General features: G+C 33.9%; 1 protein-coding gene across 1 annotated transcript in view; it reads left to right on the top strand.

Moving 5' to 3' along the window:
- Positions 1-17,144, top strand: part of LOC107713889 (piezo-type mechanosensitive ion channel component 2-like) — a 130,110-nt gene that overhangs the window by 33,502 nt on the left and 79,464 nt on the right. Inside the window, exon 4 of the mRNA XM_016519539.1 lies at positions 12,005-12,047. Coding sequence (XP_016375025.1) covers positions 12,005-12,047 — 43 coding nt within the window. The remainder of the gene's footprint in view (positions 1-12,004; positions 12,048-17,144) is intronic.

Genomic DNA, 17,144 nt, shown 5'->3' on the forward strand with positions numbered 1-17,144 from the left:
ACGCAGAAACAAGCGATCTCATATGTAAGCATATGCATATGAAAAATAATGTGATCATCAACTCTTAACAGCATATAAATGAAAACTGCCTAATGTTAGCGAGTGAAATGTGGATCCAGGAATAGGTAAAGGCCTGTGCAAGCTTTGGGAGCGCTGATGGAAGCCATCTACTGCATCCTTGCTTTGATAATAGTACTGAATATGATCCAGATGTAGTATTTGATAAAAATTCGATTTTCTCAGCTTTTTGCTCAAAATGTTGCTTTTTTTATGAAACCTACCTACATTCAAGTGTTCATAAAAACAATGCTTGAAGCTAGAATTATTATTTTTTTTTTTTAAATAGAAGGTCTGATACTTATTTTGATGTATTGCATGTTCAGATATTAATACAACAAAATATTCTGGGGGCCATGAAATTTTAGTGAAAATCAGCAAAAACGTTGGCGGTGGCTGGCAACTTTTTTTTGTCAAAAACGCTGGCGGGGAAAGAGTTAATGGTTTACTTTCAGTTAACTATAATAACTCTAGTTACAACTAGAGTTGTCATTGTCATTAACACATCATCATTAGTTTCAGATTGAGGACTAAAATGTTCTTTGCTCACAAAATCCAAGAGCCACTTAAGCCACTAAAATGTGAAACCAGTAAAAGTGAATGTATGGTTGAACGTTTGTGTGAGGATAGGCTAGTTTGATTTGTATCTGTAAGATTTGTAAGTCAAGTTACGTGCGATTGCTTAAGCTGCTGAGCTGGATGCCTGGATCACGTTACCCCAACACTAACACTAACACTGAACCCCAGAGCCACTTTCTCCAAGCGTAAAAGCCACAACATCTGCCTTCAAGATGGAGATAAACTTATTATGAAGAGTGAAGGAGCCAGACATGACAGAAGAGCTCTCAAACAGGACGGGCGCTGCTCTTTCTTGTGTCTTTGCCAGCATCAAATCATGATACTGTAGAAGGGGCTCTTGATTTGCTAGCGTTTCTTTAAATACTCTGACAAATGCTTGAGCTTATGCTGTCCAAACAATTACATTTGGTGACAGAAACTACACCCTTCACTTTTAAATAAAGAGAATCTGTAAGTTAAATATATTTGGCTTTTTTCATGCATTGGTAGTTTTAAGGTTTGTGTTCACTCTACATTTCTGTATTCACTAATACGTTTTTATATATGTTCAGAGGTTTGGGGTTTGTAAAGTTTTTTAGTCTCGTCTGCTCACCGAGGCTGCATTTATTTGATCAAAAATACAGTAATATTTTGAAATCTTATTACGATTAAACATAAGTGTTTTTGTTTTTTTTATGGAAGCTTGTTTCTGACACACAATAAAAAAAAATAAAAAAACGAATGAATAAAACCGTTAATTGTAACTTTTTTTCTCACAATTCTGAGGAAAATGTTAGAACTATGATATAGAAATTCAGAATTTATATAACACAGTTGTCTATCTCTCAATTCTGCATTTATTTGTTGCAATTCTTTGTTTATATCTCGTAATTCTTCGTTTGTATTTCGCAATTCAGTGTTTATATCTTGCAATTGTTTATATCCTGAAATGTAGCGTTTATATCTCGCTATTGTTTATAACTCGCAATTGTGCATATTAATAATTCTGCTTTTACTTCTGGCAATTCAATTATATCTTATAATTTCAGCATTTATTACCTGCAACTATTTGTTTATGTCTTACGATCTCAATTCTTTTTTCTCACGGTTGAGAATGATAAAGTCAGGATTGACAGGAAAATTCTGAATTGTGAAATGAAAAGTTTATTTTTTTTTATTTTTTAGAAAGTTAAAAAGAAAAACATTTGTTTGAAATAGAAATCTTTTGTAACATTATAAATGTCTTACTGACACTTTTAAACAATTTAATGCATCCTTGATAAATACAACAAAAAAATAACCCTTTTTTATGATTTAGGGTCAGATGAATGCAATGGCTTTTCTTATGGGTGCGCACACATGTTAATAGAAGCTAATAGGAGCCAAAAACAACAGCAGGCACATGAAGGAGATCTGAGCCAGAGCCTCTGAGATCTGCACTGACTGCATTAATGTTTGACTGAACACCAGCACACGCTTACGCCATGCATTACGCAAACCCTGCATACGCTCTCATAGGCTCATGAAAACATATCCTTACCCAACCATTTGATATAAAAACTTTTAGCAGACATAGAGAGCAATGACTAAGCATTCAAGAAATGAAAAACCGATCTTGAGTTTTATAAGAGAGGAGGGTGCCAGCTTAAAACTAGCATACGTGTCTTTAGACGTTTGTAAGTGCTCTAAATGTGTTTCTTTGGCCGGGTCATGAGCGCTGGGCCTCTGTGAACAAACCTGATTCATACACTCACTTTTCATTGTCTCTTTAGCTTCCTTTCATTTATTTCAGTGTTTGTAAGGCAGCAGTGCATTTGTAATATGAGACCCTAGAGCACAAAACCAGTCATAAGGGTCAATTTTTCGAAATTGAGATTTATACATAATCTGAAAGCTGAATAAATAAGCTTTCCATTGATGTATGGTTTGTTAGGATAGGACAATATTTGGCTAAATATTAGAAAATCTGGAATCTAAGGGTGCAAAAAAATCCAAATATTGAGAAAATAATCTTTAAAGTTGTCCAAATGAAGTTCTTAGCAATGCATATTACTAATCAAAAATTAAGTTTTGATATATTTACGGTAGGACATTTACAAAATATCTTCATGGTACATGATCTTTACTTAATATCCTAATGATTTTTGGCATAAAAGAAAAATCGATAATTTTGACCCATACAATGTGTTTTTCATTGATGTATGGTTTGTTAGGATAGGACAATATTTGGCTAAATATTAGAAAATCTGGAATCTAAGGGTGCAAAAAAATCCAAATATTGAGAAAATAATCTTTAAAGTTGTCCAAATGAAGTTCTTAGCAATGCATATTACTAATCAAAAATTAAGTTTTGATATATTTACGGTAGGACATTTACAAAATATCTTCATGGAACATGATCTTTACTTAATATCCTAATGATTTTTGGCATAAAAGAAAAGTCTGTAATTTTGACCCATACAATGTATTGTTGGTTATTGCTACAAATATACCTGTGCTACTCATGACTGCTTTTGTGCTCCAGGGTCACATATGTTTGTTCTGACTTCTTTCAAGATATGTTTTGTAAATAATTTGCATCTGTTTGCAACAATTGTTTTACTAATTGTTGTACATTTTAATGTCTATTTTAAATTCTTTTTAATTATGTCTGAGAATTTCCCATCAGCTTGCAATAGTTTTATTTCAGTCACATATGCAAACTAAAAAATGCATATTTTCTCTCAGTATTATTCTCTATACATTTCTGATGTGAACATGGTATTTTATGTAATTTGGCAATGTAAATGTAGTTTAATTTGTAATTAAGCAATGCAATTTGGTGGTTAATAGCGTTATATTGGCAACAGGGTTATTGTAAATAAAAATCATAAAAAAGTTACATGAAATTAGCATTAACAGGCATAAAGTTAAATATTAAAAAAAAAATCTGCAACATTTCTTTTTTTTTTATTTAGATTAACTAAAACTGAAATAACAACTATACAGACATACACATAAAAAAAAACTAAAAATGATAAAAGCATACAACAAAATTACTTAAACTTTAACAAGAATTGAAATAAAACAGAAAATGTATAAATAAAAACAGGTTCAAAATATTCATAAAAACTACTATCCCAATGATACTAAAATATCATTGATTGGCAACAGTCCAGGATTGTAAAACCTCATTTATATTTAATGTTTTATCTGCATTACCTTAAACTGTTATTTTAAGCAGCATGTGGCAAACTCTACTCGCATTAAAAATCATTACATCTGAAACTAATCACACAGATATTTATTTAACAGATGCTTCCAAAGCCATATTCATAGTTTTAGATCGAGCCACAGAATTTGATTGTTTCATCTGTTTATAAATATGACCACAAAACGGTTTCATATCAAACAGATATTAAGTCAGACTTCGACTTGTGGCAAGAGTTATAGCTAAATGCACATGAGAAGAGCATTACAGTAATATTTCATAACAGCCCTGTAATGAGAACCAGCTACTAGTTAAGCTTTCATTTAATCGTTTCTCGTGAATCTTTGCATGATGGCTTCTAACGTCATGCATTGGCATTATCATAAACAAACCTAACCCTATTTGTTGTATTTCAGAGAACCATTTTGGCTCTTGCAGGTGAATTATTTGATTCTTCTCTCTGTGTTTCTTACATGCTCTTCATGATTTAAAGTTCAGTATTCTTTCCACATGTCCTTATGATGCCTGTTTGTTTGATACTCTCTTTTTGCGAAGTAACCTGAGACAAAAAATACCATAAAAGTACTTTTTATGACTTTAATTTTCTTATAGTCTTGCACTTCAAGGAGCTGTTAACTTGAGAACCAGATCTCTGAGTCAGATCAAGTTGATTTGTGGATCATATAAAATAATCTACAGTTATGTTTATATTTATTTTTGGACACTGACACAAATCTTGCAATTTTGAATTTTTTCCTCAGAATTCTGAGTTTACATCAATTCTTTTGCTCGTTTTGTTTTGTATTGTTTCTGCCACAAAATTAAAAAAGTAATACAAAGAATTAATTATGACTTTTTATTTCACAATTAGCACTTTTTTCTTGCAATTGTGAAACTATATTTTCCATTTACAAGTTTATCTTGCAATTCAGTATATTTTCTACCATGAAAAAAAAAAATAATAATAATAATATTTGTAATAAAAATAAATCTCACAATTCAGACTTTTTTCTTGCAATTCTTAAGCCAGAATTGTGAAATATAAACTCGTAATTGCAAGAAAAATTACAGCGTTGTGAGATAAAAAGTTACAATTTTATTCAACAAAAATCTAAATAGAGTTTCTTCAAAAATGCTTCTTTTGTGTTCGACAGAAAAAATAACATTTAGCATGACCTCTTTCTTCTACAGTGTGAATGAAAAATGTAACACTTTTATGTGCTCTGTTACTGATTATGATTCAGACATGAAATATTGGCCGTGATTGTGCCGAGACGTGGATGTATGACATCTATACTTCAGGAAGCTGGCAGGCGAACAAGAAGCGCTCATATGTTTATCTGAATCAGTCAGCATTCATCCCCTTTCCTTTGTTTGTATATATGGGTCGTGCGTATGCAGTCAGGATGAACATGCATTGTTTAGTAATGCCTGACCTGAGATCAGCTCTTCCTCCACTAGCCCTCATCACCTGTGCTGTGTAATGTGTAAGAACTGACTGTGAAACAGCAGCAGCTGGCTGAGACTGAATGTGTTCCTGTCAGAACGGAAACAGCACATCTGGAAACACCTGGCGTTCATATCTTGTGCATTAGATGCATCTGCAAAACACAAACAAATCCTAAGATTCAACTGCAATCCGTATGCAGCTTTCAAAATGCTGGAAAACAGCTGAGCACTGTGCATTTCTGCAAGAAGTGGCCAGAAAGTATGCTTGAGGTCTTTTTAAATCAAACAAAATATTTACATTTAATTGCATTGATAACGAAATATACACAAAGTGTCATTAGCAAAGCATTTTTGCAATTATGTTTAATCAAATGTTCCTAAGAGTGATTTTAGTGGCTGGATGTTTTGGTTTATAAAATAAATGTGTTCCGCTAATGTTTTGCAACCAGAAAGTGCCAAATACTTTCTTTTATTCATTTCTAACAAGAAATTAATGTGTGTAATCAATCATTTGAAACTTGACAAATGCATTTTTGTAAAATATTTTTGCTTTAAAAGTGTTGTGTTTGTGCTATATTTCTTATTTATAATATAATATTATATAAATATTTTTTATTTAATGATTAAAATATGCAGTCAATGCAAATTACTGTTGCATTTTGGAGTCAAATAATTTTTGTTTTAATTTTTAACAAAAAAATGAATTTGCAAAAACCTGTCAAATGACTTTTTGTCACATTTTGCTTTAAAAATTATGTCTGTGCTACAGTTTTTTATTTCTAATATAATATTATATAATATAATATATAATTATATTATATTATATTATATACATGCTGTATATAATTGTTATTTAATGATAAACAAATTGCAATCAGTATAAATCACTGTTGTGGTTTATGGTAATGTACTCCTTCATATGAAAGGTTGTTTCTGCATTAAGAAATAAAAAAGGCAATTATGGGTTTATATCTTGTGATGCCGACTGTATTATTCATAATTGCATATCTATTTCTCATTATTTTGACTGTGAATTAATGTCACCATTATCAACTCACAAAGTGAATTTATTTCACTTAAATTGTGATGATATTTTTATTTAAAGCATTATCGCACAATTACTTATTTTTACTCTGTTTTGGAAATAGAATAGAATATTGTAGAATTTAAATATTCTTATGTATAATAGTTCTTACATAATGCATATATTCATACGGCTATGGAAATAAAAATAATAAGAGACCACTTTGAAAATTCTCAGTTTCTCTGGATTTATGATTTATAGTTATGTGTTTGAGTAAAACATACTTTTTGTTTAATTCTGTAAACTACTGATGACCTTTCTTCCCAATTTTAAATAAAAATGTTGTCATTTAGAGCATGAAATGACAATTGGTCAAAGTAAAATGCTTATATTCATTTTTAAACAACACAATACCAATCTTTTATCCTCAGAAGAGTTAAGAAATCAATATTTGAAGAGCTCCGTTTTTAACAATTTTCAAAAATCATGTTTTTTTTTTTTTCATTGTGCATTCCAATAATCTCAATCAAACTGCAGTTGAGATATTTTGATTAAGTAAAAATAACAAAAAATAATAATAATACAGCTAACTAACACAATAAAGCACAATGAAAACATAATAAAAACATGATTTTTGAGTTATCTGTTTTTGCAAATAAACTCTTCGCCAAAATGCTGTTTTGTGCCACTGAGTGTGTTTCACAGACACAAACAAACTCGACAGAACGCATGCAGCAGAACGAGCATTCCTCTGTTCATCAGCCGCTCTAGCGTCTCAGTACGTGTTTACACTGCATTTCTGTGCGATGTGGTAAACCCGGCCTGTGCCAGGAATGACATCTGTGTCCTAATCAATCTGAGCAGTAAACAAACGCTCGTTCTGTTGAGGGGAAGTCGAGACGAAAGCTCTTGATCAGCTCTCTGCTTCATAGAGTCAAACGCCTGCTGTAGTGTGAGAGATGATAATGTGTTAAATGTTTCAGGTTCACACACACAATAGTTTGTCTTCATATGTCTGTGGCTTCCTCAGGATGCGGATCTCCCTGCTCTCTAAAAACACAACACTTGGTCCTACATGTTTTTAAGCGTAACTTCTAACAAAAGCTCGATGTGACGACACTGGGTTTCCACAAGATCACTGACACTGACAATGACTTCAGTGTGTGCACTCACCTCAAAAAAACAAAAAACAACAACAGTTTCTTAAATAAATTGATACTTTTATTCAGCAAGGATGCATTGGATTGATCAAAAATTACAGTAAAGACATTTATGATGTTACAAAAGATTCTATTTCAAATAAATGCTGTTCTTTTGAATTTTCTCTTCATCTGTGAATCCTGAAAAATAAAATGTCTCACGGTTTCCACAAAAATATTGTGCAGCACGACTGTTTTCAACATTGATAATAATCAGAAATGTTTGTTGAGCAGCAGATCAGCATATTAGAATGATTTCTGAAGATCATGTGACACTGAAGACTGGAGTAATGATGCTGAAAATACAGCTGCACATCACAGAAATACATTACAGTTTAACAGATATTCTCATAGAAAACAGCTGTTTTAAATTGTAATAATATTTCACAATATTTACTATATTTTGAATCAAATAAACGCAGCCTTGGTGAACAGAAAAGATTACTTTCAGAAACATAAAAAATCTTAACTTGAAAATTTTTGAACAGTATAGTATATATATATTCAGGATTTTAAAAATTATTATTAAAGATAAAATATGCAATAAATACACATTAAAATGGTGTGGGAATTACATTGAAATAATTCTTTAGTCAGAAATTGCTAGTGAATTTCACAAATAATTACAAATAATTGGCAGGTAACACATTGAATTTAACATGAACTTTTGAATTAGAAAAAAATGAAATAGTAATTTCTTGTAAAACCTAATCCAATAATCTTTGCTTTAACTTTGAAAGATCTTTTTTTTTTGTATAAATTACTGTTGTGTTTTTTGAGAGTTAGTGTTGTACTCCTTCATATGAAAGCTTGTTTCTGCCTTATTTAATAATAAATGATTTTATTTCTTTTGATGGCAGCTTTTCATTATTGCTTAGATGTTTCTCATAATTGTTACTTTATAATATGTCTTACTATGACTTTACATCTCACAGTGTGAGATAATGTTTCATACAAGTGTTCTTATTTTAAGCTTTATCGCACAATTGCTTGTTTTATTTTGTATTCTGTGGTGGAAATAGGTTTTTCACCCCAAAAAAAATAATAATAATAATACAATAAAATAAAATAATAAATAAAAAAAATTAAAAATAAAAAAATTATAAAATAAAAAAAATTATAAAAATAAAAATAAAATAATAAAATAATAATAAAATTAAAAAATAAATAAAATTAAAAAAATAAAATAAAAATTAAATATTAAATTAAAATAAAATAAAATAATAAATAAAAAAAATTAAAAATAAAAAAATTATAAAATAAAAAAAATTATAAAAATAAAAATAAAATAATAAAATAATAATAAAATTAAAAAATAAATAAAATTAAAAAAATAAAATAAAAATTAAATATTAAATTAAAATAAAATAAAATAATAAAATAATAATAAAATTAAAAAAAAATAAAATAAAATAATAAAATAAAATAAAATAATAAAATAAAATAAAATAAAAAATGTTTTAAATAAAATAATAAAATAAAATAAAATAAAGTAATAAAAATAAATGGTTTCCAAACTGTTTTGTGAACAACCACATAGATGGCTGAGTTTCAACAATAAGAACGCACTGGATTTCTGTGAAGGCTTGTTTTGAGTTGGACTTCTCCTCGGGTGACATTGTGAAAACAAATGAGAATGAAAATGTTAACCACATCTGAAAACATCTAAACCGAATCTCTCCAAATCCATGCAAGCAGAGAAGCTCCACACCTTCATGTGGACTCCAGACAGAAGACAAGCCGCTTTATTTCCCCGCTGGCTTGATAACTTTCACAGACGGTCTGAAACGAGCACGAGGAGTTCAGCGTGATCTCTGTGTGTTTTCAGTCCTCCCACAGAGAAATATTATGAAATCATCAGACTTTCAATCGAGCAGTCTTTGTTTAGCAGACCTCATCCTGAACGGTTTCCTGAGCGTCATCACGAAGGCCTTGAGATCCGCCTGAGACAGCAGGAGAAACCAGAACTACCGCTAGACTGGAGATGTGAAGTGTGTGAATGTTTTATGAGCTGTGATGATTCGGCATTCTCTGATCACTCTCGATATCACAACTCAGTCGGACTTGATAGATCTTTTCCAAATACAGCATTATATGTCAACAAGGAAACTTTCTGAGAAGGAAACTTTTCTTAAACTCTAGACATATTTGTGAACGTCTCTATAAGAAAAACCCCCCAAACATCTGGTGTCTGTTAGTAATTGGGCTTAATAAAAGTATTTGGATACTCACCAGATAAAAGAAAGCGATGGCCCGCTTAAATACAGTTATTATCTATCTATGCTTTCTTATACGGTTGATTTAGATTCAGGTATTCAGTGATTTAAGGGTGTATGTCATATAAACGTCAAGTGTAAACCTCTAAGCTCTCTTGTTCATAGTTTTTTTTCAGCATTGTGAATTTAATGTTTATGCATATGGTTTATAATTTTGTAAACAATATTTTTAGTGTTTTTTTTTTTTACATGCTTAATACGCATTTCAGTATAAAATCTGACATTTATTTTTTTTCTTTTAAGTAAATGCATGTCCTTATGCATGATTTTTTTTAAACGTTGTTATCTAAGTAAAACTTTGTACTTAGATATTATTCTTTGATGAATAGAAAGAACATAAGGACAGCATTTAATAAATAAAAAAATAAAAACAACTTGAAATGTGTCGGTTTTAATCAGTATAATGCATCCTTGTAAAATAAAGTGTTAAGAGCAATTCTAAAATTTCTTGGATGCTCTGCAGTGAATGGGTGCCGTCAGAATGAGAGTCCAAACAGCTGAAAATAGCATCACAATAATCCACAAGTAATCCACAGCACTCCAGTCCATCAGTTAACATCTGGAGAAGACAAAAGCTGCATGCGGGTAAGAAAAAAAAAGTGGTGAAAAAGCACAGATCAAGCAGCGTTTAAACAGCTCTAAACAAATATGTGGCTGGATTTTGATGTGAGAGACAACAGTGGAGTGCTGTGGATTACTTGTGGATTATTGTGATGTTTTTATCAGCTGTTTGGACTCTCATTCTGACGGCACCCATTCACTGCAGAGCATCCATTGCTGAGACACTGATGCAGTGCTACATTTCTCCAAATCTGATGGAGGAACAAACTCATCTACATCTCGGATAGCATGAGGGTGAGCACATTTCCAGCAAATGTTTGTATTTGGTTGAACTATTCCTTGAATATGAAATTGAACATATTTTGAATGATGTCACGTGATGTCGTAGCGTAACAGAGATATATGAGTGGTTTGAATAATTTTTTTGTTCTTACAGTGTTTCTGGTTTGCTCATCTTCCAGTTTGCCAATGTGATTCAGCTGCCAAGCAGTCCGCAGCCTAATTCCATCAGTAATAATTTGTCAAATCTTGGACAATTGCTTCAGTCTTGCAGATGAACTGGAAGGCGTGCATTTCTCTCGGCAGAGACTCTGAATACCTGGAAGTGTCCCTGTAAACAGACCCAGATTCAGTATACTATCAATCACATGGTGTTTTGTTTGAGTTTTCTGCCCGACTAAAACCTTCAACACAATAAATGTTGCCAAATGTTTCTTCGTAAGTGTGTAACGCGCAGGATCTGGTGATATCAGCTCAGCTCTGGATCGAATGAAAGACTGAATAATATCAAAACAATGCCGTTTCACATGTGTTTTGTTAATAAGAAGTCATTTAGAAGTCATTTGCTTTTATCTGAAGTGACTTACGGTGTATTACAGTACACTACACTTGAAGCATGGTTTAATGAAATACATTTTTTAGCACATACATACTTGTTACATCTTGTATCCACAACTATATCAGTGTTCAGAAGTTTGGAGTTGGTGAGATTTATTCATGTTTTTGAAAGAAGTCTCTTCTGCTCACCAAAGCTGCATTTATTTGATCAAATATACAGTAAGAACCATTAAAAAAAAATTTCAATTTAAAATATCTGTTTTCTATGTGAATATCTGTTAAACTGTAATGTATTTCTGTGATGCGCAGCTGTATTTTCAGCATCATTACTCCAGTCTTCAGTGTCACATGATCTTCAGAAATCATTCTAATATGCTGATTTGCTGCTCAACAAACATTTCTGATTATTATCAATATTGAAAACAGTCGTGCTGCACAATATTTTTGTGGAAACCGTGATGCATTTTATTTTTCAGGATTCACAGATTCAAAAGAACAGCATTTATTGTTCTAATACCCAGACAGTTTGAATTCCTAAGAAAAATAATGAGATAGGGCTGAATAATTTATTAGTGCATGCTAATCTAATGACATAAAAAATGTCTTCATAGTGTTTCAAAATCAACATATTAGATCAAATATAAATGATTCTGAAATGACGTCAGTCTTCCATCAACCTGCTATTTCAAAGCTTTTCACAGTCCAATCAACAGCCAATGGTTCTTAGTTCACTACATTCATGGTTCAAACCAGCAGACTTTTGATTAGCAGCCTTGAGCTTTAGCCTCTACATCAGATTACAGACTGGATCATCTCTGTGCTGTTTTGAACAGCTTCTTGTGTTGTTTTTCAGGTTCATCATGGGAGAGATCAATACGGCAGCTGGGCTTTGAAAGGTAAGAGATTGTCTTCTTCAGATGAGAGAGCTGGACTCCTCCGTGTGAATGTTGGCAACACAAAACACATCTCTGGCTTGCAGAGGCTTTGAGCGGCCTAGACGAGGGTCAGATCCATCAGAATGCAGCAAGAAACTGAATACTGAATCTGAAAATAATATAGACGATAAAACATGATCAGGGCAGGTCCATCTGTTCCCCCTCACATATTATATGACAGAACAATGAAAGATATTGGGTAGTATTTTTCATAAAAAGAGAAAAACAGTATCTTGGTGTTGTCTTCCAACCACAGTATTTGTTGAAATATGTACTGCAATGATGCAGTTTATCAACTAAAATGACCAAATGCAGTATCTCTTCAAAGGTTTGGAGCTCTGAAATGACAGATTTCCTTTCTCTTTTTATTATATGAAGGTCACATTAAACTCGGAAAACTGTTCTGTTGACATTTGTTTGTGCTACTTTTTAAAAGCCTTATTTATAGATTTTATTGTTTTACTTATGACTCAAACATTCTGTCTTAAGCAATGGATATTAGTAAAGTAAAATTTCAATAATTGCATTTTTAAAATGATGATAATTCAATTATATATATATATATATATATATATATATTTTATTTTTTTTTTTTTTTTTTTTTTTTTTTTTTTTTATGAGAAACTCCAATCACCTGTACACGTTCACATTGCGCATACGTTTTTTATTGTGCGTTAATCTGTAGTTTTTAAAAAAAATTATATGAAATTGTGTATTTAGGGTACATAAAATGCTAGCTAGGCCGGTCCAACTAGCATATGCACTTAATAAAATGCCAAAATAGCTCTTTGAGGGTTTAAACACAGAAATGGCAATGACAGAAATACTTGAACAAGATATTTTTATTGTGTATCTGTCTGTAATGTTGTCAAATAATGCAAAAAGTGAGAAAATATTATTTTATTGTGCATATTTGGGGTAAATAAAATGCTAGCTATAAAATACAAAAATAACAAACAAACAAATAAATCAATCAATAATTTTTTCCTGTTTTTTTTTCCCAGAAATATTTTAAATGTTATTTTTATCAGTTAATTCTATAACATAACAGTATCAAACACAATGCTAAATTAAAAAATAAATAAATAAAAATAAAAAAATGCATGAAAAGTTCATGAAAAAATGAATTCTCCTGTGATGATGTACAGTACAATATATAACCTGTTCAGCATTGTTGGCAGAGTTTTCATTTCATTTCATTTCAATGGTAATGCGTTTTAATGTAATTTAGTATATTAAGCGATTGCATAGCTGATGGCTGAAGAAACACTCATAAATTCATGTGCACACGCTAATGTGTGGTAACCTGGCAGACTGTTGAATATTTGACTAGATTTACAAACAGCGGGTCTCACAATTACTGCATTAGTGATTAGAGTTTAAGGCCAGCATTTGCGTTTCATTTGGTCCAGTTGGCAGAAACGCTTTGGAGTAGAGCATCTGAACACGGAGTCTGCTCACAGCAGCTGGAAGTGGTTAAAACAGGCATGTTAGTCGTGATCTGTGTGATGTTAGTGACAGACAGCTGTAATTTACCTGACTGTAGAGGAAAAGCAGTGTCTGGAAGTCTAGCACAAACCATATGTGCTGCGAGCCAGATTACATAATAATGCCGTATGCAGCTGCTGTGACTACATGAATGTGTGTACGGCATTACCACAACAATGCAAATGTAACAGGAACATGCTAAAATCACTCAGAACACCTTAGCAACTGCGTAGCAACACCCTGGTAACCATCTACGACAACTTGGCACATACATAGCAACACCCTATCAGCCTTCTACAACACCTTAGAAATGCAGTTCAGTTCAATTCAAGTTTATTTGTACAGTATAGCGCTTTTCACGATGCAAATCGTTGCAAAGCAGCTTTACAGAAAATTTAAGTTTTTACATTATGTTTAGTAATAGCTTATCGGTGGTGACTATCTCAAGTTGATGTCCATATAAAGAAACTGTATAGCAACACAATAAAACAATTAAAACACCTTAGCAACTGCATAGCAACACCCTGGTAACCATCTACAGCACCCTTGCGTCTGTATGGCAACATACTAAAACACTCCGAAAACTTTAGCAGCTGCATAGCTACACTTTGGTAACCATCTACAACACCCTAGCAACTGCATAGCAACTCTTTAGCAACCATCTACAACACCCTAACAACTGCATAGCAACACACTAAAACGCTCAGCACTTTAGAACACTTTAGAAGCTGCATAGCAACACCTTGGCAACCATCCACAACAGCCTAGCAACTGCATAGTAACACACTAAAGCACTCAACACTTTAGAACACTTTAACAACTGCATAGCAACTCCTTAGCAACCATCCACAACATCCTAACAACTGCTTAGCAACACACTAAAATGCTTAACACTTTAGAACACTTTAGAAGCTGCATAGCAACACCTTGGCAACCATCCACAACAGCCTAGCAACTGCATAGTAACACACTAAAGCACTCAACACTTTAGAACACTTTAACAACTGCATAGCAACTCCTTAGCAACCATCCACAACATCCTAACAAATGCATAGCAACACACTAAAATGCTTAACACTTTAGAATACTTTATAAACTGCACGGCAACACCTTGGCAACCATCCACAACAACCTAGCAACTGCATAGCAACACACTAAAACTGCATAGCAACACCTTGGCAACCATCCACAACAACCTAGCAACTGCATAGCAACACACTAAAACTGCATAGCAACACCTTGGCAACCATCCACAACAACCTAGCAACTGCATAGCAACACACTAAAACTGCATAGCAACACCTTGGCAACCATCCACAACAACCTAGCAACTGCATAGCAACACACTAAAACTGCATAGCAACACCTTGGCAACCATCCACAACAACCTAGCAACTGCATAGCAACACACTAAAACTGCATAGCAACACCTTGGCAACCATCCACAACAACCTAGCAACTGCATAGCAACACACTAAAACTGCATAGCAACACCTTGGCAACCATCCACAACAACCTAGCAACTGCATAGCAACACACTAAAACTGCATAGCAACACCTTGGCAACCATCCACAACACCCTAGCAACTGCATAGCAACACACTAAAACTGCATAGCAACACCTTGGCAACCATCCACAACACCCTAGCAACTGCATAGCAACACACTAAAACTGCATAGCAACACCTTGGCAACCATCCACAACACCCTAGCAACTGCATAGCAACACACTAAAACTGCATAGCAACACCTTGGCAACCATCCACAACACCCTAGCAACTGCATAGCAACACACTAAAACTGCATAGCAACACCTTGGCAACCATCCACAACACCCTAGCAACTGCATAGCAACACACTAAAACTGCATAGCAACACCTTGGCAACCATCCACAACACCCTAGCAACTGCATAGCAACACACTAAAACTGCATAGCAACACCTTGGCAACCATCCACAACACCCTAGCAACTGCATAGCAACACACTAAAACTGCATAGCAACACCTTGGCAACCATCCACAACACCCTAGCAACTGCATAGCAACACACTAAAACTGCATAGCAACACCTTGGCAACCATCCACAACACCCTAGCAACTGCATAGCAACACACTAAAACTGCATAGCAACACCTTGGCAACCATCCACAACACCCTAGCAACTGCATAGCAACACACTAAAACTGCATAGCAACACCTTGGCAACCATCCACAACACCCTAGCAACTGCATAGCAACACACTAAAACTGCATAGCAACACCTTGGCAACCATCCACAACACCCTAGCAACTGCATAGCAACACACTAAAACTGCATAGCAACACCTTGGCAACCATCCACAACACCCTAGCAACTGCATAGCAACACACTAAAACTGCATAGCAACACCTTGGCAACCATCCACAACACCCTAGCAACTGCATAGCAACACACTAAAACTGCATAGCAACACCTTGGCAACCATCCACAACACCCTAGCAACTGCATAGCAACACACTAAAACTGCATAGCAACACCTTGGCAACCATCCACAACACCCTAGCAACTGCATAGCAACACACTAAAACTGCATAGCAACACCTTGGCAACCATCCACAACACCCTAGCAACTGCATAGCAACACACTAAAACTGCATAGCAACACCTTGGCAACCATCCACAACACCCTAGCAACTGCATAGCAACACACTAAAACTGCATAGCAACACCTTGGCAACCATCCACAACACCCTAGCAACTGCATAGCAACACACTAAAACTGCATAGCAACACCTTGGCAACCATCCACAACACCCTAGCAACTGCATAGCAACACACTAAAACTGCATAGCAACACCTTGGCAACCATCCACAACACCCTAGCAACTGCATAGCAACACACTAAAACTGCATAGCAACACCTTGGCAACCATCCACAACAGCCTAGCAACTGCATAGTAACACACTAAAGCACTCAACACTTTAGAACACTTTAACAACTGCATAGCAACTCCTTAGCAACCATCCACAACATCCTAACAACTGCTTAGCAACACACTAAAATGCTTAACACTTTAGAACACTTTAGAAGCTGCATAGCAACACCTTGGCAACCATCCACAAGACCCTAGCAACTGCATAGCAACACCTTGGCAACCATCCACAACAACCTAGCAACTGCATAGCAACACACTAAAACTGCATAGCAACACCTTGGCAACCATCCACAACACCCTAGCAACTGCATAGCAACACGCTAAAACTGCATATCAACACCTTGGCAACCAGCTACAACACCCTAGCAACTGCATAGCAACACACTAAAACTGCATAGCAACACCTTGGCAACCATCCACAACACCCTAGCAACTGCATAGCAACACGCTAAAACTGCATAGCAACACCTTGGCAACCAGCTACAACACCCTATCATCGTCACTGCAGGTTTTGCACAGATAAGCATCACTCAAAAAGAAAATCTTCAATTGGGCTATCAGAGAAAATTCTGATACAATAAAATGTCAGAACATAATGAATATTCAAGAAAATCAAGAATGAAGAAAGGTACAGTATGTATAGCACGCTACTG

Source organism: Sinocyclocheilus rhinocerous, unplaced genomic scaffold (assembly GCF_001515625.1).
Source record: "Sinocyclocheilus rhinocerous isolate Xijiao unplaced genomic scaffold, SAMN03320098_v1.1 scaffold642, whole genome shotgun sequence".
NCBI classification, from domain to species: Eukaryota; Metazoa; Chordata; class Actinopteri; order Cypriniformes; family Cyprinidae; genus Sinocyclocheilus; species Sinocyclocheilus rhinocerous.